We start from the raw sequence: 24363 nt of genomic DNA, 5'->3' as shown, positions 1-24363 counted from the left end.
CATTTTGATTTCAGTGGATCTACTAAGGTTAAACTTAAACAAATAGGAGCAGCTGGGAGGCTTTGGAAGGAGTGAGATGTGTACATTCTCAAAAACAAAAACAAAAAAGAAAGAAAGAAAGGAAAGAAAGAAAAGAAAAGAAAAAGAAAGAGAGGGAAAAAAAAAAGTAGAAAAGTCTGTGCTCCCTGAGGAAGGAAGGATGAGGCGTGGAACTCTGAATCGCCCCCCTCTGAGGAAGGAAGCAGTTATTTCTCTGCTGGTTTGTTTTGTACTTTCAGTTAAGGAACTCCAGAAGTTGCAGGTTGTGGATCATGACTTCCATTTTTTTCCCTCTGTTGCTGCTTGCCAGAGGAAGGGGGGGGGTGGTGGGGGGCGGGTGGCTCTAAATAACACTTTGGCCTTTATGGAAATGTATCAGATGTTCCAGGAGTGAGTCTCGCTTGCTTGTGCTTTTGCTCGCTCTCTTTCGTGCGCACGCGTGCTCTCTCTCTCTCACTTTTCCTCCGTGTTCACTCACTCTCTCCTCACTTGTGTCCTTTCTGTGGGATATAGTTAGCACCTCTTGTCGCCTTATATAGCAAGGTCTGGTTGTTAATGTTAACAGAAATCTAACAACAAGGAAGGCTGCCAGATAGCATTAATCAGGCCAGTGTTTGGAATTTCATAAATGCTCTGACTTTGGGTACAAATTGGACATTAAGAACAATATGAAACTGTTTTCTGCCTTCCTCTCTCCCCTTCTCTCCCTCTGCCCTCTCCCCAGCCAATCCAGCTTCTCTCTCTTTCCCTCTGCTTTTGAATTCCTCTGCTCGGCCGTGCGCTTGCTGCATTGGAACTTTGTTGGGGTTTGCCGTGTTTAATTTTGTTATTTCTCTGTCTCTCCGTCCACTCCAAGACCACAGGCGGAGCAGCGGCAGCCGGAGCCAGGACTCTGCAGAGGGGCAGGACGGGCAGGTCCCGGAGCAGTTCTCAGGTCTCCTCCACGGCTCCTCCCCAGTGTGTGAGGCGGGGCAGGACCCTTTCCAGCTGCTCCCAGCCCCTGGCCAGAGCCATCAAGAAGGGTCCCCCGCGCAGGGTGCCCGCCCCGAGGCAGGCATGCAGCTGGAGGAGACGGGCGGGCGCGCGTCTGGAGCCTCCGTGCCCCGCTTGCCGGACCAGAGTAAGAGAGTGGGCTATCCAGCTGGCCTGCCTCCCGCCCACAGCCAGACGCACCCCGAAACTTCGACGCGCACTGCATCTCCACGCCCTGGGGGTGCCGAGGAAGAAGGCGACCGGAGTGGGGCCAGAAGCCGAGCCCCTCCCACCGGCAGACCCAAAGCTGAGCTCAAACTCAGCCGCAGCTTGTCCAAGTCTGACTCTGATCTCCTGACCTGCTCACCCACGGAGGACACTACGATGGGGAGCCGGAGCGAGTCCCTGTCCAACTGCAGCATCGGGAAGAAGAGGCTGGAGAAGTCTCCCTCCTTTGCTTCTGAGTGGGATGAGGTAAGGCCGCGTGACGTCTCGGAGAGCTGGGCTGGCTGAGCCCCCCGCGCTTCCCTGGGTGCTGACACCCAGGCCAGGATGTGGGCCAGGGCTGCCCTGCTTCCCTCGCACTTCAACCAGAGTGTTTCTGACAGCTGGGAGGGAGGCAGGTGCCAGGGAGCCAGGTCAGGGGTCTTCCTGCCTGTGTGGCAGAGGACAGGTCCACTCATGGTTAATCTGGAGGGTGGAGGCCCAGCAGAGCAGGACTGAGGGAGAGGCAGTTCCTAGAAATGATAAGCTATTTGGAAATATTTGGATCCCATCAGCCCCACTGAGGAAGCCAGGCTCACCCTGAAGATGCTTCAGAAGAGCTAGAGTGCTTCCTATGAGTTTTCAGGAGGAAGAGGGAAGATCCTGAGTTGGGGGGAGGGGGCTTTGGGAGAAGCTGCTGAAAGGGGATCAGAAGGGGGATTTTCTGTTTCCCGCTCGTGATTATTCTTACTGTGTTTCCCAGGAAGACCGAATCATCTCCCCGCAGAAGCGTTCTGCCCATCCCACATTCCTGGGTTGGCCGGGCAGAGGGCTAGGTGGTTCAGGAAACAAAGAGAGATTAGTGAGGAGAAAACATTTGGAGTCTGAGGCCCAGGTTCCTTTCATAGCCATTGTTATAGAATAGTTAGAAATATGTGCCCAAATATTTTTCAGTGACCTGTGACATGTCTTCCTGGGCAGAAGAATGTGTTTCTCAAAGATGGGTAAACACGCAGGGAATGTTCAAGTACTACCCTTGAAAGCTTCTTGCTAGGAGGAAGCTGACTTTGAAGCAGGCTGGATCTGTCTCCCTGGAACATTTTCAAGACATGAATTTAGCCCTTGAAGAGGAGGGGACCACTGCAGTTGGCATGTCCATTTGAACACTCTGTAGACTAAATGCCCTACCCAGCCCATCCGGATTGCAGCTGCAAAAGTTATGTAAACCAAAGCTAATCCCATTCCCAATGTGGGAACAGGGCGGGGCCGATTCCTCCAGCACTCATCTCCAGATATGATGAGGTTTAGGACTCTGTTTAGTCAGGGACAGGAAGATCCTGTGCCAGAGAAGGTCTTCACTATTTAGTAAACCAGAATTTGGTGAGCCTGTACTAGATGGCAGGCCACTTAAGAAAAATCAGTTTGTGTTCAAGAGCGCCTGGGGCCAGAGGATTACACACAGGAGAGTAGGTGTTTGTAGGAAAGTGTGCTCTACCTTTGTTTTTCAAAATGGAGTTTTACTAATTTACAGTCAAGTATAGGATAAGGCAGCTTAAGAGTAAGATAAATGCAATATTCTCTGAAATGGCAGGAGAGGTCAATAGAGAAAAACATCAGTGGGGGTGGGGTGGGCAGAGGCGAGGGGTACAAGAGTGTGGAAAGGGGCTTTAGGAAAGATCCCAGAGAAGTGGCATTGGACATGGAATTAAAGAACCAAGTGTTTTGGTTAGAACCAGATTGAAACCATAGGATGAAGAAAGGGCACTGAGGTGGAGAGAAAAGCATGAGCAAGGGTGTGGAGCTGGGAAAGCTTAGGTCATTTGGTTTCTACAGAGTGTAGAGTTTATACAGGGAGAGTAAGAAATAATGGTAGAAAGTGAAATTGAGACCAGACAGTGAGAGGACCTTGAACATGAGGCTGAGAAGTGAGTATTTGATTTGATATCAAGGCATATCTCAGAATCCTCCAAATGGGCTGGAAGACAGCTTTACCAATCTAACCATAATCTTCTTTATTGGCTCTACCCTGAGCATATCCTCCACCCCAAGAAGTCGCTGGGCGATTCTTCACGAGATATCCAGGCCCTGTTGGCATGCAGCATTTCCAGGCAGTGTTATGGGCTCCACCATTTCCTCCTGGAAAAGAAACACACAATCACCGAGGCACAGCCCAGTTTAATTGAAGTTGGCTGTTTGGGCTAATATATCAGTGGTCTCCTGACATCTTGATGAGAGGAGGTTTATATGCTGATATTTCCTTTGTGGGTAGAGATTGCAGGTGGATCCAGTGAACCCAGGGACTGTTAAAGGTCTAGGTGTCCTGGCCCAGGCTGTAGTGTGGCTAACCACCAGAAGCACTTTTGCATTTTAAATTTGAATAAAGTAAAGGCAATTGAGGTCTTATTGGAAAGAATTCAGAAGATCAAGCTTTACTTGCGTAGTAAACATTAACAGGGCCCTTTATGTGTAACCCTTCAACATTGTTTTTGAGTCATATTATACTTGGTTTTTGTGGCTATCTCTGTCTAAAGAGAAACTTCAGGAGTGTTTCCCCCACTAGTTGGCCCTAAACGCAGGGCTTGGGCAGGCTTCTCTAGAAGCGGGCATTAGTTAACGGCTGCTCGCCACTACCCTGACCCATGCCTGAAGGCTGCTTTGCCTGTATCTTGTGCTTCACACGATTTTTTTTCTTCGTCGTCGTTAGATCCCCAGGAGGTAGGGAAAGCTGCTGTGAAGCAGCTGTGGACCAGCTCAGCTGTTCACCCTGGGGCCTGGGAGGAAGAGGAGGGCTCTGGGCCCAGGCAGCTGCGATCCCAGCACAGATGGAGTTGCGTGCAGGCTAGCCAGGCTGCTCCTGGAAGGCAGTGCAGGGTAGCACGCGGGGCTCCTCTCCCAAGTCAGCAGATCCCACTTGGAGCCCCAGCTCCATCGCCTCTGCCTTCATGTGTGAGGCCCCAGGAAGCCTCGGTGTTGTTATCTTTATCTGTGAAACAGAGGTGGTCAAATCTGTGTTTCAGAGGTGTTTTTACCAATCAGATATGTGTTTCACTGCCCAGCACAGTGCCTAGTATGCATAAAATATTGAGTGAATGGTAGATCTTAATATTATTATTGTGCCTGCAGCTTTGGAGAAAGAGAACTGGGGCGTGGAGTATCTTCAGACCTCTAAAAAGGCAGAGCTTTGGGGTGGATGGTCCAGTGGTGGAGTTCAAGCCCTTCAGCCTGTAACCTCCTGCACTAGTCTGCCCCACCCAAGACGGAAGAGCCCGCCCCGCCTGGCAAAGTAGGGCAGGCGCCCCCCCACCACCACATTGTTCTTTGAGAAATTAATGAGCCTTTCTGCCTGGCTCCCTGAGAGAGGAGAGGTTAGAGAGCAACCTGCAGCCTCTCTACTGTGTATTGTTCCGATGTACCTTCTGCATCCGGGGCAGCAGTGGCCACTTGATTGGCTGGGTGTTTGGGATAATGATGTATAGTTGGGGAATATGCAGAGTGGATGGTCACTTTGTCCACGTACAGCCTGCTCCTCATAGGTGTTATACACGGCCCTTGTCGATTGCCCTGAACCAAGGACTTCTAAAAGTTAGCCTGTTTAAGGGAAACCTCTGAGACAGTATCCACTACTGACACTTGTATTCTCCGTATTTTCTGTTAAATTTCTGGTAACAAAGAAGGAACAGTTTGCTTTTAAAAGTGCTCAGCCTAAGAGGAGCTCTAAATCCCAGCTTCAGTAGATACTTTCCATGTTCTGCAGTCAAGTCAGCGCCCTCTTTGTCTTAATGATCCCTTGGACATCATAGAAGTTAAACTGAGAAGCTTAAATAAAACTTTGAAATATATAGATAAGGAGTGTAGGTGATAAATCACCTACGTCTCTCTACATAGTTAACCTCTGTTAACGTTTGATGTATATCCAAATTTGAGGTCTCAGTACATTTGCCGATTTATAATTTGCTTTTCTTACCTAATGGCTGCATACCGTGGCAGTGTCAGTAAGATCTGGATTCAGATCCTCATTCTAAAAAGCATAGTATTCTATCCGTGGTTATATCATAAGGTTAGTTAGTTTGTTGTTCTTTAAGCTATTCTCCGATTGTTAGACACTGTGCAGGGCATCTTCCTTCTGCCCTTCAGTGCATTCCCTACCCTCTCTACCCGCCTGTGTGCCCCAGGAGGCCAACCAATGTGGACTGCATCACTAGGCCAAGGAAATCTTGGATTGGCTGGGTCCCTCTGCTGAAGACCATCAGTCTCGTGAGAGATCCTTTCCCAGTAGCTGCTCTCTCTCTGCGTTCTGGGAACCAGCCCCTTCCCTGGACCCTCCTGGTCTGGGGCTCCTGGCTGTGACTAGCTCCCATCCCTTGTTACTCTCCATCCCCTAGGCAAACCTGTATAAATAATCCCTTTATCAAGCTCCTTCAGTTCCCCAGTTCGAATGTGCCTTCTTTTTCCTGCAGGGACCCTGAATGATACGGACATTTCTAGCATGGGTTTCTATCAACTCTAAACAACCATAGATGGCTGTGTGCTGGAGCAGTCAACATGGCTCTTGCATGTAAATTGTAAATTAATCTTCATTTGCAGATGAACCAGAAGGCATGGATATTCAGGGTGCTGGGAGGCAGGAGAATTTCATCATTTAACTCGAAGCCTTTCCCACTTCCAACTCTAAGGAAAAAACCTGTTCTCCTTCCACGGTGTTGGCAGTGTCTGCAGCGTTTCAGCTGTGTGCTCCTGAATCAGTCTCCTGCGCTGCACAATGCACCCGCAGGTGTACACACACACACACACACACACACACACACACACACACACACACACACGGCAGCAGCAATCCACATCCGAAATAAACACCTCGCAAGAAGAACAGAAGTAACCTCCTGGTCAGATAGTGGTTTGAATATATAACAAGTCTAAGGGGTCAGATAAGTCTCTCACGTACCTGCCTTTGAATGGGATTGAAGCTTAGGAAAGAGAAAACCACAGAAGGCTGCTTGTCTACTTGGCGTAAACATTTGAGTCATTTAGAACTTGGCTAAAGGCTTAACTGATGTTTTGTAATCGGCTTTCATCAATTTTAAACTAGTGAGAAATGGGTGAAGTGCAGGGGCATGCTTCATATGCATTTTGTGCAAACTGAGAGTAATCTCTGGCCAGGGATTTGGGGAATGTCCTGGTTTCGTCTGAAATGGTAGCTGCAGGGACCCTTGGCCCTTGAATCTCCCCATGAGTAGGGAAGGAGCAGCAGCCAGGAGGGCACCCTTCCAGGCCAGGTCCCACACGCCTCGCCCTTTCCAGCAAGCTGTCCAGTTGGAGGCATGATGTCATCAAGAGAAACACTGATTGGTTCAACTCCACAGAGGCTTTGGTTGCCTTTAACCCTTGAGAGTCAGGTGTGCAAGAAGAATGACTTAGATGTAAAACAGAGAGATTTGGGCTTGAGTTTCCGCTGACAGTCGCTAAACGTTCCACACCACTGTTCTGCAGTTTGCATTGTTCTTTAACATGTAAACAAGCACGTAGTCCTTTCTGCTGAGCACAGCCCTCCCACTCTAAACAAGAATGTGACCCTCCTACCTCTGGGGACAGATTGGAGCCTGGAGTGTCTATTTACATTGCTTCTGGGTATATACAGTAGTCACAACTTTTATCCTAGAACCTCTACATTTCCTTTGGTTTTAAGTGGTCTGGTAAGATTGAGGGTGTTTTTGTTTTCATATTTTAAAAATAATCTCACTTATTTTATAGGCAGTCCTGAATAAACAATTTTGGCCATTCTGTCTGATAAATCCAAGTGATTTTTTTTAGCCTCGATAAAAAAAAAAAATATATATATATATATAAGCATCTCCATGGCCTTGGTGCTAACAGAAGACGCACCAGAGTGCTGTGAATAAGGTGGAGTCAGTCCTGGCTCTGCAGTTGGCCAGTGATGAGAAGGTTGGTGTGTCCACCCCCACCCAAGCCTCTCCTGACCATCTCTTGATGACATCATGCCTCCCCCTGGACAGCTTGCTGGAAAGGGCGAGGCGGCTGGGACCTGCCCTGGGAGGGTGCCCTCCTGGCTGCTGCCCCTCCACTCCTCATCCCGGGCCTCTGAGACCCTGACTTTTCTCTTTCCCTTCCTCATTTCCACGCTTTTCTCTGCTTCTCCAGATTGCGTCATTGCTGCTTTTCCTATCTTTTTACTCATCTTGCTTCTTTATTTTCATCTCTTTTTTTCCCTTTGCTTGCTCTCCCCTTTTCATCTGTGCTCTTTCCTATCTATTATTTTTTTCTTTCCTGTCTTTTTACTTTCTTCCTCCTTTTCTCATTTATTTTTACTGGTGGCATCTAGGAGGGGCTTTTCTAACAGCCAGTCATTCTCAGCCTTCTCTACCAGGATTTTTCTATTATTTTCTTTCTTTAAAACATTCTTGCCAGGGTTCACCCATTTTTGTATTCTACAGAACACTTACTGCTTGTGGTGTAAGCTACCTCCCCTCCATCACCCTCCACGCCACCACCCACACTGTCTGTCCTTGGACCTTTCACAAACAGTCTGGTTCCATTTAACTGCGTCAGGACAGGCACCATCAAGTACTATGTACGATTTTGTGGTATGTGTGAAATTGCTAGCAAGGTGAGAATTTCCCTTTTCTCCTCTTTTTCGTTTCATTACATTTTGCTTTGTTAACACCAGACCAAGAGCTTGAGTGACAGTGAATGTAGGTGAATATATGAGAAGAATCTGGTCTTGATTCCAGTGCATATAAATGCTGAGAATCACAGAAAGAAACATTTTCTGGGACATTCTTTATATACTTTGGTTCTGGTTTTGTATCTCTTGCTTCTTTTTTTCTAGTCATGACATCAGTAGGATACAGACTGAGTAATTTTATATAATTTTGGGAATAGTAGTTTATCTTATGTTATTCTAAGCAATTGTTTGAGAAACAAGTAGAGGTATTTTTCACACAATTGGAAATAATGTAAAATAGAGGTATATTTTTATCATAATTATTCATTCGTTTGACTAACTTATTGAGTACCTGCTATGTTCCAGGCACTGTTCTCAGCACTGGGGTTGAGCAGTGAACAAAACAGACAAAATCCCCTGCCTCATGGAACTGACTTTCTAGAAGGCTAGAGGGGAAGGAGCAATAAAAGGGGACAATATGTAAAATGCATAGTGTGCTAGTTGGTGATAAGAGTGCTAATAAGAAAAATAAAGCTGAGAAGAGGCATACAGTGCAGTGGAGGCCAGGGCTGCAGTTCAGTGGGGCAGCCTGGGAAGACCCCTCTGAGAAGGAGGAGAGAGGGAGCTGGGTGGGTATGGGCGGAGCATGAGCAGAGCTACTGGGCTGCTGCTTCTGTTTGTACACAATTATTTCTCCTGTAAGAGAAATTTAAAATTCCATTCTCTCTCTCTCTCTCTCTCTCTCTCTATATATATATATATATATATACACACACACACATATACATATATATATATAACTGAATCACTTTCTGTACACTTGAAACTAACACAACATTGTAACTCAACTATACTTCAATAAAAAATTCCATTCTACATTTACATTATCTTACAAATATACCTTATTACCTGACTGTTACCTTTAACTTCCTTTCTCTTTCTCTTTAGCCACTATCGCCACCTGCTTCTTTTCTCATCTTGTTTTTTTTCCCCCTGATTTTTTTCTGTTAAGCTGTGTTGGGGACTTTTTAAACATACATACATGTGTATGTTCATACATATGTACACACATACACGTATACACACACGTATATACATACATGTATTTTTTAAGCTATTGAACTAGAATAAAATCTGAATTTCTAAGAATTTCTCAAACTTGATCATTATCCTTGTCGTCATCCTGGGCCAGGATCATCGGGTGGGTTCTGACAGAGGAGTTGGGTTCTAGGTCATTGTCTTAGGAAATACATTTCCATGGGTGCATTACATGCTCAAAGCAGAAATAAAATCTAAAAACCAGGATTATAAGGCAAAACGAAGGGAATTCAAAATGATTTAGACCAGGGCTTCCCTGGTGGCGCAGTGGTTAAGAATCTGCCTGCCAATGCAGGGGACACGGGTTCAAGCCCTGGTCCAGGAAGATCCCACATGCTGCAGAGCAGCTAAGCCCGTGCGCCATAACTACTGAGCCCGCGCGCCTAGATCCTATGCTCCACAACAAGAGAAACCACCGTGATGAGAAGCCCGTGCAATGCAACAAAGAGCAGCCCCCGCTCACCACAACTAGAGAAAGCCCGCGTGCAAAAAGGAAGACCCAACACGGCCAAAAATAAATAATAAATAAATTTAAAAAAAAAATGATTTAGACCAGAAAATGGCCAGGAATCTGAAAACAGTAGCTCCTGTGAGAGGAAGACAGCTGACTAGGTGTTAAGGAGTCAGAGTAGATGAGTGCAGGTGTTGGCACCATCGTTTGGAGCACAGAATGGTGCTTGCTGATGCCCTGGAAGGCATCTTGGGGCTGATGCCCTGATTAATCTTAAGCTTCTTCTTAGGAGCCCCAAGCCCATGGGTTCCCAACAGTTAATTACAGTCAGAGTGTGAGATACTGGTGGCCTCAGACATTCTCTGACCCTGAGTGGACTTAGGGTGGTCGGTGTAGAGGGAGCTTCTGAGGTGCCAGGTATGGAGATTGTGTGTGTGTGTGTGTGTGTGTGTGTGTGTGTGTGTGTGTGTGTGTACGTACGTATGTGTAGGTTCTGTGTTATTTCAGATGGTGAACTACTTACATCTGGTGTGTCCAGCTAGGGGTCAGTTGTGCCCAGGGACTGTGGTGGCCTAGTTAGTGAGTGTGTAGTGCATGCGGGGCTGGGTCTGGTTCAGGTTGAGATGCCAAGCATTTTGATGCCTCTGGTCTGTCCTTGCTCCTTCCCTGTAAATCTGCCCAGGTGACCCGCTGCTGGCTGCTTCAGCCCTCATCATCTCTGGCTCACGTGGAGCCCCATGAAGTATCACTAAAAACGCTGGCTTCATTACATTCTCATAGGACACTATGTTTCTGTGTTTTTTCCTCCTTGAAATGAATAGACCCCAGAGAAGTTTAGTTTGTTCAGAGATGTGCTGTGTGGTCAGAGAGGCAGCTAAGTAATTACCCAGCCAGATAGCGAGGGACAGGCTTTTCATTATGTAAGACCCTAGGAAAGCATTTAATCTGGACCTTACTTGGGCTTCGTTTGGAATCCATGATCCTCAGCAACAACACAGAGCTCTTTTCTGGATGCCAGTGTTGTGCTCGTGCCCTCAGAGATGTGATCCTATTTCAGCCTGTGTTTTTATGGAACACTGCCCTCCCTGCCTAGGGTTCCTTTACTTTCCTTTGTCCTGCTTTCTTCCCCATGAATGTTCCATTTTGATGCCACCAGGGGGTAGCCAGTGGGTAAGAGGAATGCTTGTGACCTGAAGATTCTGGGCAGGGCCAAGGTGCTGAGCGCTCTTCCTCAGGCATCCTGCTCTGTCTTGCTCATGAGATTGAATGACCCCAGTCTCTGGCACCACAGGGCCCACCTGTCCATAACTCAAAGCGGCCTGTTTATCTATCTGGACAGGTGGAAAACTGCGTAAGCTCACTAGGGGCCTACAAATGACAATTTGTCTGGCAATCTGTTCTTGCCTGTCCTGATTTAAACAACTAGGAAGCTGTTGTAAACTCAGTTGAAACGGTATGTTTTGTATAAGTGTTCCAGTTCCTTTCTACTTTGGAGCTAGTTATTTTCAAGAGGACCTCCAAAAAACCAGGAGGCTGCCTTGTATCTGTTATGCATTTAGGCATGCCGTCCTGGGTTTTGATGCTGGGGAAATAGCTTTCCTCACTGACACTCAGAAGGCAGATGAGCCTGGAGAAGCTTATCTTCAGGGGCTGGCCAAACCTCTGTGCTGGCTCATAGGACAGGAGAGAACGCTGTGGATCTTGGGGTGTAGTGGTAGAGGAGAGCACGTCAAGGGTGGGGATAGCCAAACCCCAAAGTCTTGAGCTGTCTCTGTGCCCTTGGTGGGAATATTTGTCTCAACTGCCATATCCAACTGCAGATAGAAGTCTAGGCAAAGCCAACTCTGGAAATGGAATTTTTATACCCGGGGATTTTTTTTTTTTTGAGTTATAATACCTGAATATGGCTGACATTTAAAAGGTACTGAAGAATATATAATGTTTTAGTCTCCCTCCCTCACTGCTCCCTAGACACCCAGTTCCTATCACAAGTTTCTCAAGTATCTCTCCTACATACTCCTTGAAATATTCTGTGAATCTGTAAGCATTTCAGACACGTTGAATATTTTTCTTTCTTTTAAAAATAAATGGTGCCATGTTATACATACTACTCAGAATCTCACTTTCTTCATTTAATAGTATTTTATTGAAAATCACTCTAATTCAGTATGAAGTGTTTCCTTTTCATTTTTATACTTCGTATCCGTAGTATGGATATACTGTCATTTATCATTTCCTGTAGATGGACATTTTGGATGTTACCAAGTTTTTACTAACGTCAGCTACAAATTGGCACTCGCCATTGGCACTTGCCATCGGCACTTGCCATCTCCCTCTACAAGGATTAAATCATGTGCTGCTGCAGCTGCTGACTTTCAACACCCCCTGAAAGGAGTTCAGGATGGAGAGCAGAAATGAGGCACTCTGTGCTCTGGGAAAAACTGGCACAACAGGTCTTCAGATAGTTAGATATTTTCAGGAGGCGATTTTACGAGCCCAATTTATTTATTTTTATTTTTTTTTTATTTTTGGCTGCTTTGGGTCTTCGTTGCTATGCGCGGACTTTCTCTAGTTGCAGTGAGCAGGGCTACACTTCGTTGCGGTGTGTGGGCTTCTTATTGCTGTGCGGAGCACGGGCTCTAGGCGTGTGGCCTTCAGTAGTTGCAACACGCGGGCTCTAGAGCGCAGGCTCAGTAGTCATGGTGCACGGGCTTAGTTGCTCCGCGGCATGTGGGATCTACCCGGACCAGGGTTCAAACCCGTGTTTCCGTGTGTTGGCAGTCAGATTCTTAACCACTGCGCCACCAGGGAAGCTCTGTGAGCCCAATTCTTGTATCTCCGCATATCTAGAAAAGCACTGAAATCCTTCATGGTGATGACGAGCAGTAAACCTTCACAAGACTAGCAGAAATCTTCTGCAAAAAAATATGTGCTTGATTACATGTACTCCTCCTTCACTAAAATCACATATATACTGACCTTCCCCCCTACCTCTTTGGAGCAATTTCTCAGAGCTATCTGAAATACTGACACCCGGACTGTAGTCCTCATTTTGCCCCCATTAAAACTTAACTGGTGGGCTTCCCTTGTGGCGCAGTGGTTGAGAGTCCGCCTGCCGATGCAGGGGACACCGGTTCGTGCCCCTGTCCGGGAAGATCCCACGTGCCGCGGAGCGGCTAGGCCCGTGAGCCATGGCCACCGAGCCTGCGCGTCTGGAGCCTGTGCTCTACAACGGGAGAGGCCACAACTGTGAGAGGCCCGCGAACCGCAAAAAAAAAAAAAAAAAAAAAAAACTTGTAACTCTCACGTGCATCTTTTTTAGTCGACACTAATGAAAAGTAATGCTGAAATGCATATCCTTATACAAAGTTATTTTAAGATAAATTTCCAGAATGTAAACAGGTATCTTAGAGGGTTTATGCATGTTAAATTTACTCTCATACACACAAAGAGCACCTGTTTCTCTACACCTCACCAACCTGGGGGTTGTTGGCTTTTTAATCTCTTTTTAGTTAACAGGTTAGTAATGGTATTTTAGTATAGTTTTGAAGTGGGTGTCTTTTATTAAGAGTGAGGTACTATCTTTTCATATGCTTAAAAAAAAACCTGTTTTCTGGACTGTGCTTGTTCCTTTCTTTTCTTTGAATCGATCTCTTTTCGTTTGTAGAAGCTCTTTATGTTTGAAGAAATTGACCTTTTATCTGTGATATGAGTTTGTCTTTGTTTATGGTATTTGGAGTTTGATTGGTTGTTTTTTTTTTCCAACATGCAGAAATTTAAATTTTTTATATAAATGAATCTATCAATCTTTTCTTTAATGACTTTTTCACACACACACACACACACACACACTGTATTTTATTTTTACAAGAGATAAATAGACTGACACCAAGCATTGTAAATGGATGACCACAACAAAAGCAGCAATGATTGCAATTACGAAACACACTCATACTATGTCATAATATTGACATTCAGCCCAGTAATCCTCCACTGTAACAGCTCCTTTACTTTGCAGTGAAAATTGATTTGTAAATTTTTTGCCTCTGAGTCCTTGTGGGATTTTTTTTTTAATTCAAACAGAAAGTCACAAAAATTATAATCATCCTCATCAGTTCACTCAGTCCCATGTAATTAATTTTTTTTTCATCTTCATCTTTTGTTAGCACTTTTATGAGTTCATCAGTTTTCCATTAGAGTTCTGAAAATGCTTATTCATTCAGTTCAGCAGTATAGTCAGTTACCAGAAACCTGTACTTGTCAGAGTCTTTTCCATGAATTCCTTGAAGATGAAACCCTTTTATAGGAACATATTTGCAAAAGCATCAGAGTACACCCAGAACTGTCTGTAAATGACAAAAGACTTTAAAATGACCATGGTTAAAGATTTGATGCAAGTTCATAATAATGCAACTGACAAGGAAATTTAGTTATTTCTGAGATATACATTTTAAAATAATAACTAGAATTATGATTTATAACATTATACCAGAACATATAAGATTTTTAGAAATTTCATGTAATGTCTGAAACATTTATATTAATATATTTCCATACAAATAACCCAAAGAAACTTTAGTATTAGTTGGTTTTATTCTTTGTTAGTTTATACTGCAGGTTCTTATTAGTCATCAATTTTATACACATCAGTGTATACATGTCAATCCCAATCGCCCAATTCAGCACACCACCATCCCCACCCCACTGCGATTTTCCCGTCTTAGTGTCCATACATCTGTTCTCTACATGTGTGTCTCAACTTCTGCCCTGCAAACTGGCTCATCTGTACCATTTTTGTAGCTTCCACATACATGCGTTAATATACGATATTTGTTTTTCTGACTTACTTCACTCTGCATGACAGTCTCTAGATCCGTCCACATCTCAACAAATGACTCAACTTCCTTTTTATGGCTGAGTAATATTCCATTGTATATATGTACCACAACTTCTTTATCCATTCATCTGTCGATGGGCATTTAGGTTGCTTCCATGACCTGGCTATTGTGAATACTGCTGCAGTGAACAATGGGGTGCATGTGTTTTTGAATTATGGTTTTCTCTGGGTATATGCCCAGTAGTGGGATTGCTGGATCATATGGTAATTCTATTTTTAGTTTTTTAAGGAACCTCCATACTATTCTCCATAGTGGCTGTATCAATTTACATATCCACCAACAGTGCAAGAGGGCTCCCTTTTCTCCGCACCCTCTCCAGCATTTGTTGTTTGTAGATTTTCTGATGATGCCCATTCTAACTGGTGTGAGGTGATACCTCGCTGTAGTTTTGATTTGCACTTCTCTAATAATTAGTGATGTTGAGCAGCTTTTCATGTGCTTCTTGGCCATCTGTATGTCTCCTTTGGAGAAATGTCTATATAGGTCTCCTGCCCATTTTTGGATTAGGTTTTTGTTTCTTTAATATTGAGCTGCATGAGCTGTTTAAATATTTTGGAGATTAATCCTTTGTCCGTTGATTCGTTTGATTCGTTTTTTTCCCATTCTGAGGGTTGTCTTTTCGTCTTGTTTATGGTTTCCTTTGCTGTGCAAAAGCTGTTAAGTTTCATTATGTCCCATTTGTTTATTTTTGTTTTTATTTCCATTACTCGAAGAAGTGGATCAAAAAAGATCTTGCTGTGATTAATGTCAAAGTGTGTTCTGCCTGTGTTTTCCTCTAAGAGTTTTATACTGTCCAGTCTTACATTTCCGTCTCGAAGCCATTTTGAGTTTATTTTTGTGTATGGTGTTAGGGAGTGTTCTAATTTCATTCTTGTACATGTAGCTGTCCAGTTTTCCCAGCACCACTTATTGAAGAGACTGTCTTTTCTCCATTTTATATCTTTGCCTCTTTTGTCATAGTTTAGTTGACCATAGGTGCATGGGTTTATCTGTGGGCTTTCTATCTTGTTCCATTGATCTATGTTTCTGTTTTTGTGCCAGTACAATATTTTCTTGATTACTGTAGCTTTGTAGTATAGTCTGAAGTCAGGGAGTCTGATTCCTCCAGCTCCGTTTTTTTCCCTCAAGACTGCTTTGGCTACTCGGGGTCTTTTGTGTCTCCATACAAATTTTAAGATGATTTGTTCTAGTTCCATAAAAAATGCCATTGGTAATTTGATAGGGATTGCATTGAATCTGTAGATTGCTTTGGGTAGTAGAGTCATTTTCACAGTATTGATTCTTCCAATCCAAGAACATGGTATATCTCTCCATCTGTTGGTATCATCTTTAACTTCTTTCATCAGTGTCTTATAGTTTTCTGCATACAGGTCTTTTGTCTCCCTAGGTAGGTTTATTCCTAGGTATTTTATTCTTTTTGTGGCAATAGTAAATGGGAGTGTTTCCTTAATTTCTTTTTCAGATTTTTCATCATTAGTGTATAGGAATGCAGGATATTTCTGTGCATTGATTTTGTATCCTGCTACTTTACCAAATTCATTGATTAGCTCTAGTAGTTTTCTGGTGGCATCTTTAGGATTCTCTATGTATAGTATCATGTCATCTGCAAACAGTGACAGTTTTACTTGCTCTTTTCCAATTTGTATTCCTTTTATTTCTTTTACTTCTCTGATTGCCGTGGCTAGGACTTCCAAAACGATGTTGAATAATCGTGGTGAGAGTGGACATCCTTGTCTTGTTCCTGATCTTGAAGAAAATGCTGTCAGGTTTTCACCATTGAGAATGATGTTTGCTGTGGGTTTGTCGTATATGGCCTTTATTATGTTGAGGTAGGTTCCCTCTATGCCCACTTTCTGGAGAGTTTTTATCATAACTCGGTGTTGAATTTTGTCAAAAGCTTTTTCTGCATCTATTGAGATGATCATATGGTTTTTATTCTTAAATGTTAATTCTTAAATGTTAATATGGTGTATCACATTGATTTGTATATATTGAAGAATCCTTGCATCCCTGTGATAAATCCCACTTGATCATGGTGTATGATCCTTTTAATGTGTTCTTTGATTCTGTTTGCTAGTATTTTGTTGAGGATTTTTGCATCTATATTCATCAGTGATATTGGTCTGTAATTTTCTTTTTTTGTAGTATCTTTGTCTGGTTTTGGTATCAGGGTGATGGTGGCCTCATAGAATGAGTTTGGGAGTGTTCCTTCCTCTGCAATTTTTTGGAAGCGTTTGAGAAGGATAGGTGTTAGCTCTTCTCTAAATGTTTGATAGAATTCACCTGTGAAGCCATCTGGTCCTGGCCTTTTTTTTTTTTTTTTTTTTTCTTTTTGCGGTATGCGGGCCTCTCACTGTTGTGGCCTCTCCCGCCGCGTAGCACAGGCTCCGGACGCGCAGGCCCAGCGGCCATGGCTCACGGGCCCAGCCGCTCCGTGGCACATGGGATCCTCCCAGACCGGGGCACGAACCCGTATCCCCTGCATCGGCAGGCGGACTCTCAACCACTGCGCCACCAGGGAGGCCCGGTCCTGGACTTTTGTTTGTTGGAAGATTTTTAATCACAGTTCCAATTTCATTACTTGTGATTGGCCTGTTCATATTTTCTATTTCTTCCTGGTTCAGTCTTGGAAGCTTATACCTTTCTAAGAGTTTGTCCATTTCTTCCAGGTTGTCCATTTTATTGGCATGGAGTTGCTTATAGTAGTCTCTTAGGATGCTTTGTATTTCTGCGGTGTCTGTTGTAACTTCTCCTTTTTCATTTCTAATTTTATTAATTTGAGTCTTCTCCCTCTTTTCCTTGATGAGTCTGGCTAATGGGTTATCAATTTTGTTTATCTTCTCAAAGAACCAGCTTTTAGTTTTATTGATCGTTGCTACTGTTTTCTTTGTTTCTATTTCATTTATTTCTGCTCTGATCTTTATGATTTCTTTCCTTCTGCTAACTTTGGGTTTTGTTTGTTCTTCTTTCTCTAGTTCCTTTAGCTGTAAGTTTAGATTGTTTACTTGAGATATTTCTTGTTGTTTGAGGTAGGCTTGTATAGCTATAAACTTCCCTCTTAGAACTGCTTTTGCTGCATCCTATAGGTTTTGGATTGTCGTATTTTCATTGTCATTTGTCTCTAGGTATTTTTTGATTTCCTCTTTGATTTCTTCAGTGATCTCGTGGTTATTTAGTAACGTATTGTTTAGCCTCCATGTGTTTGTGTTTTTTACGTTTTTTTCCCTGTAATTAATTTCTAATCTCATAGCGTTGTGGTCGGAAAAGATGCTTGATATGATTTCAGTTTTCTTAAATTTACTGAGGCTTGATTTGTGACCCAAGATGTGATCTGTCCTGGAGAATGTTCCATGCGCACTTGAGAAGAAAGTGTAATGTGCTATTTTAGGATGGAATGTCCTATAAATATCAATTAAATCTATCTGGTCTGTTGTGTCATTTAAAGCTTGTGTTTCCTTATTTATTTTCATTTTGGATGATCTGTCCATTGGTGTAAGTGAGGTGTTAAAGTCCCCCACTATAATTGTGTTGCTGTCGATTTCCTCTTTTGTAGCTGTTACCAGTTGCCTTATGTATTGAGGTGCTCCTATGTTGGGTGCATATATATTTATAATTGTTATATCTTCTTCATGGATTGATGCCTTGATCATTATGTAGTGTCCTTCCTTGTCTCTTGTAACATTCTTTATTTTAAAGTCTATTTTATCTGGTATGAGTATAGTTACTCCAGCTTTCTTTTGATTTCCAGTTTCATGGAATATCTTTTTCCATCCCTTCACTTTCAGTCTCTGTGTGTCCCTAGGTCTGAGTGGGTCTCTTGGAGACAGCATATATATGGGTCTTGTTTTTGTATCCATTCAGCAAACCTGTGTCTTTTGGTTGGAGCATTTAATCCATTCGCATTTAAGGTAATTATCAATATGTATGTTCCTATTACCATTTTCTTAATTGTTTTGGTTTTGTTTTTGTAGGTCCTTTTCTTCTCTTGTGTTTCCCACTTAGACAAGCTCCTTTAGCATTTGTTGCAGAGCTGGTTTGGTGGTGCTGAATTCTCTTAGCTTTTGCTTCTCTGTATAGCTTTTGATTTCTCCATCGAATCTAAATGATATCCTTGCCAGGTAGGGTAATCTTGGCTGTAGGTTCTTCCGTTTCATCACTTTAAGTATATCATGCCACTCCCTTCTGGCTTGTAGAGTTTCTGCTGAGAAATCAGCTGTTAACCTTATGGGAGTTCCCTTGTATGTTATTTGTCGTTTTTCCCTTGCTGCTTTCGATAATTTTTCTTTGTCTTTAATTTTTGCCAATTTGATTACTATGTGTCTCGGCGTGTTTCTCCTTGGGTTTATCCTGTATGTGACTCGCTGTGCTTCCCGGACTTGGGTGGCTATTTCCTTTCCCATGTTAGGGAAGTTTTCGACTATAATCTCTTCAAATACTTTCTCGGGTCCTTTCTCTCTCTCTTCTCCTTCTGGGACCCCTATAATGCGAATGTTGTTGTGTTTAATGTTGTCCTAGAGGTCTCTTAGGCTGTTTTCATTTCTTTTCATTCTTTTTTCTTTATTCTGTTCCACAGCAGTGAATTCCACCATTCTGTCTTCCAGGTCACTTATCCGTTCTTTTGCCTCAGTTATTCTGCCTTCTAGTGTAGTTTTCATTACAGTTATTGTATTGTTCATCTCTGTTTGTTTGTTCTTTAATTCTTCTAGGTCTTTGTTAAACATTTCTTGCATCTTCTCGATCTTTGCCTTCATTCTTTTTTGGAAGTCCTGGATCATCTTCACTATCAATATTCTGAATTCTTTTTCTGGAAGGTTGCGTATCTCCACTTCATTTAGTTGTTTTTCTGGGGTTTTATCTTGTTCCTTCATTTGGTATATAGCCCTCTGCCTTTTCATCTTGTCTATCTTTCTGTGAATGTGGTTTTTGTTCCACAGGCTGCAGGATTGTAGTCCTTCTTGCTTCTGCTGTCTGCCCTCTGGTGGATGAGGCTATCTAAGAGGCTTGATGGTAGGGACTGGTGGTGGGTAGAGCTGACTGTTGCTCTGGTGGGCAGAGCTCAGTAAAACTTTAATCCACTTGACTGTTGATGGGTAGGGCTGGGTTCCCTCCCTGTTGGTTGTTTGGCCTGAGGCAACCCAACACTGGAGCCTCCCTGGGCTCTTTGGTGGGGCTAATGACAGACTCTGGGAGGGCTCACGCCAAGGAGTACTTCCCAGAACTTCTGCTGCCAGTGTCCTTGTCCCCATGGTGAAACAGAGCCACCACCCACCTCTGCAGGAGACCCTCCAATGCTAGCAGGTAGGTCTGGTTCCGTCTCCCCTGGGGTCACTGTTCCTTCCCCTGGGTCCTGATGCGCACACTACTTTGTGTGTGCCCTCCAAGAGTGGAGTCTCTGTTTCCCCAGTCCTGTCAAAGTCCTGCAATCAATTCCCACTAGGCTTCAAAATCTGATTCTCTAGGAATTTCTCCTCCTGTTGCCAGACCCCCAGGTTGGGAAGCCTCACTTGGGGCTCAGAACTTTCACTCCAGTGGGTGGGCTTTTGTGGTATAAGTGTTCTCTGGTTTGTGAATCACCCACCCAGCAGTTACGGGATTTGATTTTACTGTGATTGCGCCCCTCCTACCATCTCATTGTGGCTTCTCCTTTGTCTTTGGATGTGGGGTATCTTTTTTGGTGAGTTCCAGTGTCTTCCTGTCGATGATTGTCCAGCAGCTAGTTGTGATTCTGGTTTTCTCGCAAGAGGAAGTAAGAGCACGTCCTTCTACTCCACCATCTTGGTTCCTCCTCCTTTAATGACTTTTTTTAAACCAGGATTTGTGTCCTAGTTAAAAAGATCTTACTTATTATAGGAATACCAGAAAAAAAGCACGGCATTTTCTTATTTTCTTCTAGTAGTTTTATCATTTCATTTTTTAGGTTTAAATCTTTGTTTCTTCTGGAATTTATTTTTATATAGGGAGTAATGCAGTCCGTTGACTTTTTCCCAGCTTTATTGACATACAATAGAATTGTAAGGTATTCAAAGTATACAATGTGATGATTTAATATATATATACTTTGTGAAAGTATTCCCCACATTGCGTTAATTAGTACGTCTGTCACCTCACGTATTTCCTTTTTTTTTTTTTGGTGCGAATGTTGACATTCTACTCTATTAGCAAATTTTGATTATATAATAAACACAGTATTATCAGCTATAGTCGGTCACTATGTTATATGTTAGATCCTCAGACCTTATTTATCTTATCACTGAAAGTTTGTACCCTTTTACCAGCCTTCCCCTATTTCCCCTGGTTCTATGAGTTTGACTTTTTTTTAAGTTTGTACACATAAGTGATATCATGGGATATTTCTCTTTCTCTGTCTTGGCTTATTTCACTTAGCAAAATATACTCCAGGTTCATCCATGTGGTTTCAGATGACAGGATATCCTTCTTTTTTAAGGCTGAATAACATTCCATTGTGTGCGTAATATTATAATATAAAAATTTTTTTATAAAGTAATAAAAGTAATACTCCACATTTTCTTTATTCATTCATCTGTCAACAGACTCTTGGGTTGTTTCCATACCTTGGCTATCGTAAACAATGCTGCTGTGAACATGGGAGCACAGATATATCTCTTTGAGATAGTGATTTCATTTCCTTTGAATATAAACCCAGAAATAGAATTGCTGGATCATGTGGTAGTTCTGTTTTTAGTTTCTTGAGGAACCTCCATATGGTTTTCCACAGTGATGGTACTGGTTTACGTTCCCACCAACAGTGCACAAGGGTTCCCTTTCTCTGCATCCTCACCAACACTTTTGTCTTTTTGATAACAGCCATTCTAACATGTGTGAGGTGATATCTCATTGTGGTTTTGATTTGCATTTCTCTGTTGCTTAATGATGTTGAGCACCTTTTCATGTACCTGTTGGCCATTTGTATATCTTCTTTAGGAAAATGTCTGTTTAGGTCCTTTGCCCATTTTTAAATTGAGTTACTTGTTTTTTTTTTTTGCTATTGAGTTGAATTCCTTGTATATCTTGGATATTAACCCCTTACTGGGTATGTGGTTTGCAAATATTCTCTCCCATTCCATTAGTTACCTTTTCATTTTGTTACTGGTTTCCTTTGCTGTGCACCTTTTTAGTTTGTTTATTTTTGCTTTTGTTGCCTTTGCTTTTGGTGTCAAATCCAAAAAATCGTTGCCAAGACCAAACATCCTGTTGATTTTTATAGCAGCTATTTGATCTCGCCCACTATTTGATTTAGTTTTCCAAGTGAGGACACTAAAGTCTGCAAACTGAAATGACTTGTTTAAGATGTTGGAGTTGTTAAATGAGGGAAGCCAGTTAGACCTTCTAAGTCTTAATGAGATTGTAGTTAGCACATAGGTGAGCTGAATTTTCGTTTTGGCATTAATTAGCAGTTACTTTTCACTTCCTCTTGTTTAACCCCAATTTATTACAGTACTATTTTACTTTTCTCCCCAACTCCAGAAAGAAGTTTTGTCTAGGTATATGAAGGAAAGTAACTTGGAAGAGGAGACTCCTGGGAAAAAGCATGAGTTTTCCTTTTCGCTTTTAAGGTTCAAAGTATTTCCTCCCTCTACTGATGTCCCGGACGGAAGACTGTAAGGTGTTTACTTTTGTGGTTCGCAGAGTGATAGGGCGATTTCTAGCAAATTCTCAAATCAAGAAATCAGAAGGAGTCTGAGTTACCAGGTTGTCCAACTGCCTTATGAACAAAGTCACTTCTGTGTTCCCTGAAGTGATCGTCAGGCTTTTGCTCGGAAGCCCCAAGTGACCCCCTCTGCTGTCCGCCATTACTTGTGTGAAATTGTGGACACTCCTTTCTTGTTTCCAGCTAAAATCTGTGACTTTCACCCCATCAGTTCTGGTTCTACCTTCTGGACCATGCACACTGTCCTGCTTATCAGTTCTTCAGATATTTAAGGCTGCAGTTATGTCCTCCCACCCTCAAACCTTCTCATTTCTTTGCCAGCTAACCCAGCTCCTTCCCCCTCTGCTCAGATGGCTTGTTCTCACACCGCTTCTGTTCTCTGGCTGCATTGAGGTCCTCAGGTCCTCTTGGAGTCGTATGACATCATCACAGATTGCAATATATATTCTGATGAGGTTTTCTTGTCACATGCCACCCAGTAATGCTTCACCAAGGAGTTTGACGTGCCTCCTACTCTCCTGAAAAATTACGGAGACCAATTTGTCCATGAACCCAAGTCAAGGGACAGTGTGTGTGACCCTTTCAGAGCCCCCACTTCCCCCTGAGGGGGTTGTACAGAAAGCTGCTCTGTGAAGTGACTGGGGGCTGCTTGTTGCCTTGGGAAGCTTCTTCCTGGGCTTCCTGCCTGGGAGACAGAACTCAGCCTCTCCCCCGTTGTGCTTTTTGACAAAATCAGCATAGGTCTCTTTACCCCATCACGGAAGAGTGACTATACCTGCTCACCATCTGACAGCATGATCGTCTTGCCTGGTCCCTGAGGGCTTCTCAGGTAGTGTTTAGCAGCTGTAGAAGCCACCATGGTCTTAATTTGTAGGTAAAGATGCTTTTTTTTTAAATACCAATTTTCCTTTTGAAATCAATAGAAAGATGAGAAGTGGGAAAGTCTGTGTGGTATAAGTGATCCCCACACCTGGCCCTGTAAAGGGCGTCTCAAGCCCTCATATGCGCTTCACTCTGAATTCTCCCTGTTCTCCCCATCCTGTGTCAGTCACCAAGGTTTCCTCCCAGAATCTCTCCCCTTCCTCTCCATTCCCACCTGCCTTCCTGGTGTCACCTCGATAGCCCCCTCCTCAGTATTCTGCTTGCCGCTGGACTTCTCCTCTAGTACATCATACGTGTGGCTGCCTTGTCATTTCCTAAATATTTTGTGTTATCTCCCCTGACTGAAAACCTTCCCCGGTGCCCTACTGCTACAGTACAAAGTCCAAATTCCCTGGCCTGGTGGATTCATGGTTCTCCAGAGAATGACCCGATTCCAGCTTCTATACGTGGCTTTCTCTCTCATCTTGTACTCTATTTATCTGGTTCCTGTCAATTCCTTTACCCACTCTTTTCCTCTACACTTTGGTTTATACCTTTGTCCCTGTTGGAATGGCTTTCTCCATTTCTTCTTGTTGAAATGCCGCCCTTCTTTAAAGGCTTGCTCATTCATTCATTCAACACAGTTATTGAGACCCTACTGTGTGCTCATTGTTGTAGGCGCTGGGCATACAGAAGTGAAATAGTAAACAGAATAGACACTTACCCAGCTTTTGAGGGACTTACGGTCAAAAGGGAAAGACATATTAAACAAGTACAAACAAAAAAAATACATTGTAGCAAACAAAGATCAGCACTCTTGAAGAAAAAGAAAGTGCTGTGAGAGGTGGGAGGGGCGGGGGCGGGGGGCCTCAGTTTAGATCAAGAGCATTAGCCTGACAAGAGTCGTGAGGACCAGGGCCCAGTCAGGGAGAGGAGGAGGGCAAGTCTCTGTCGGCCACAGAACCTGCCCACTTGCAGCCTGAGATTGCAGAGGCTCTTCATTTAGCAGTCTCTCCTCAGGCACTAATTTGGCACGTCGGGCATTGCTGATCTTGTCTTTTTGTGCATGGCCTGTCTCCCTAACCAGATTAGAGGGTAGTAGGATACTACTACAGATTAGAGGGTAGTAGGATACTATTACTTCAAGGATAGTAATCACAGTTCATTTTTACAAGCCCATAGGCTTCCCAGCCCAAAAGAGACACTTAGAAATGTGTCAGTGATTAAGGACCTTGGACGGATGTCGGAGGTCCTCTGTCCTTAAAATGTTATGGTCACTCCAAAGGGCTCAGGTTTGGATGGCTGAGGACCTTGTCAGGCTTGGGCATAGATAGCTTTCTTTTTCTTCCCGAGGGAGATAGAATAATTAAGTCCTTCTCCAAATCACCCTTAAATCTTGAATTTTATTTACTTTTTCATTCTCTAGTAATAAGTAGTAGCCCTTTTATACCACAAATGATGAATTCTGGAGAATATGCAGAATAATTTGCTT

The 24363-nt window shown here is 43.3% G+C and overlaps 1 protein-coding gene across 6 annotated transcripts in view; it reads left to right on the top strand.

Moving 5' to 3' along the window:
* ANKS1A (ankyrin repeat and sterile alpha motif domain containing 1A) overlaps window positions 1-24363 on the top strand; it is a 190301-nt gene that overhangs the window by 112694 nt on the left and 53244 nt on the right. For all 6 annotated transcript variants that reach the window (XM_060109437.1, XM_060109439.1, XM_060109436.1 and 3 more), the window contains one exon: window positions 896-1485. In XM_060109437.1, the coding sequence (XP_059965420.1) occupies window positions 896-1485 (590 nt within the window). The remainder of the gene's footprint in view (window positions 1-895; window positions 1486-24363) is intronic.

This window comes from Mesoplodon densirostris, chromosome 10, assembly GCF_025265405.1.
Source record: "Mesoplodon densirostris isolate mMesDen1 chromosome 10, mMesDen1 primary haplotype, whole genome shotgun sequence".
NCBI classification, from domain to species: Eukaryota; Metazoa; Chordata; class Mammalia; order Artiodactyla; family Ziphiidae; genus Mesoplodon; species Mesoplodon densirostris.
Note: the sequence above shows the minus strand (reverse complement) of the source record. Positions and strands in the feature narration are given on the sequence as shown.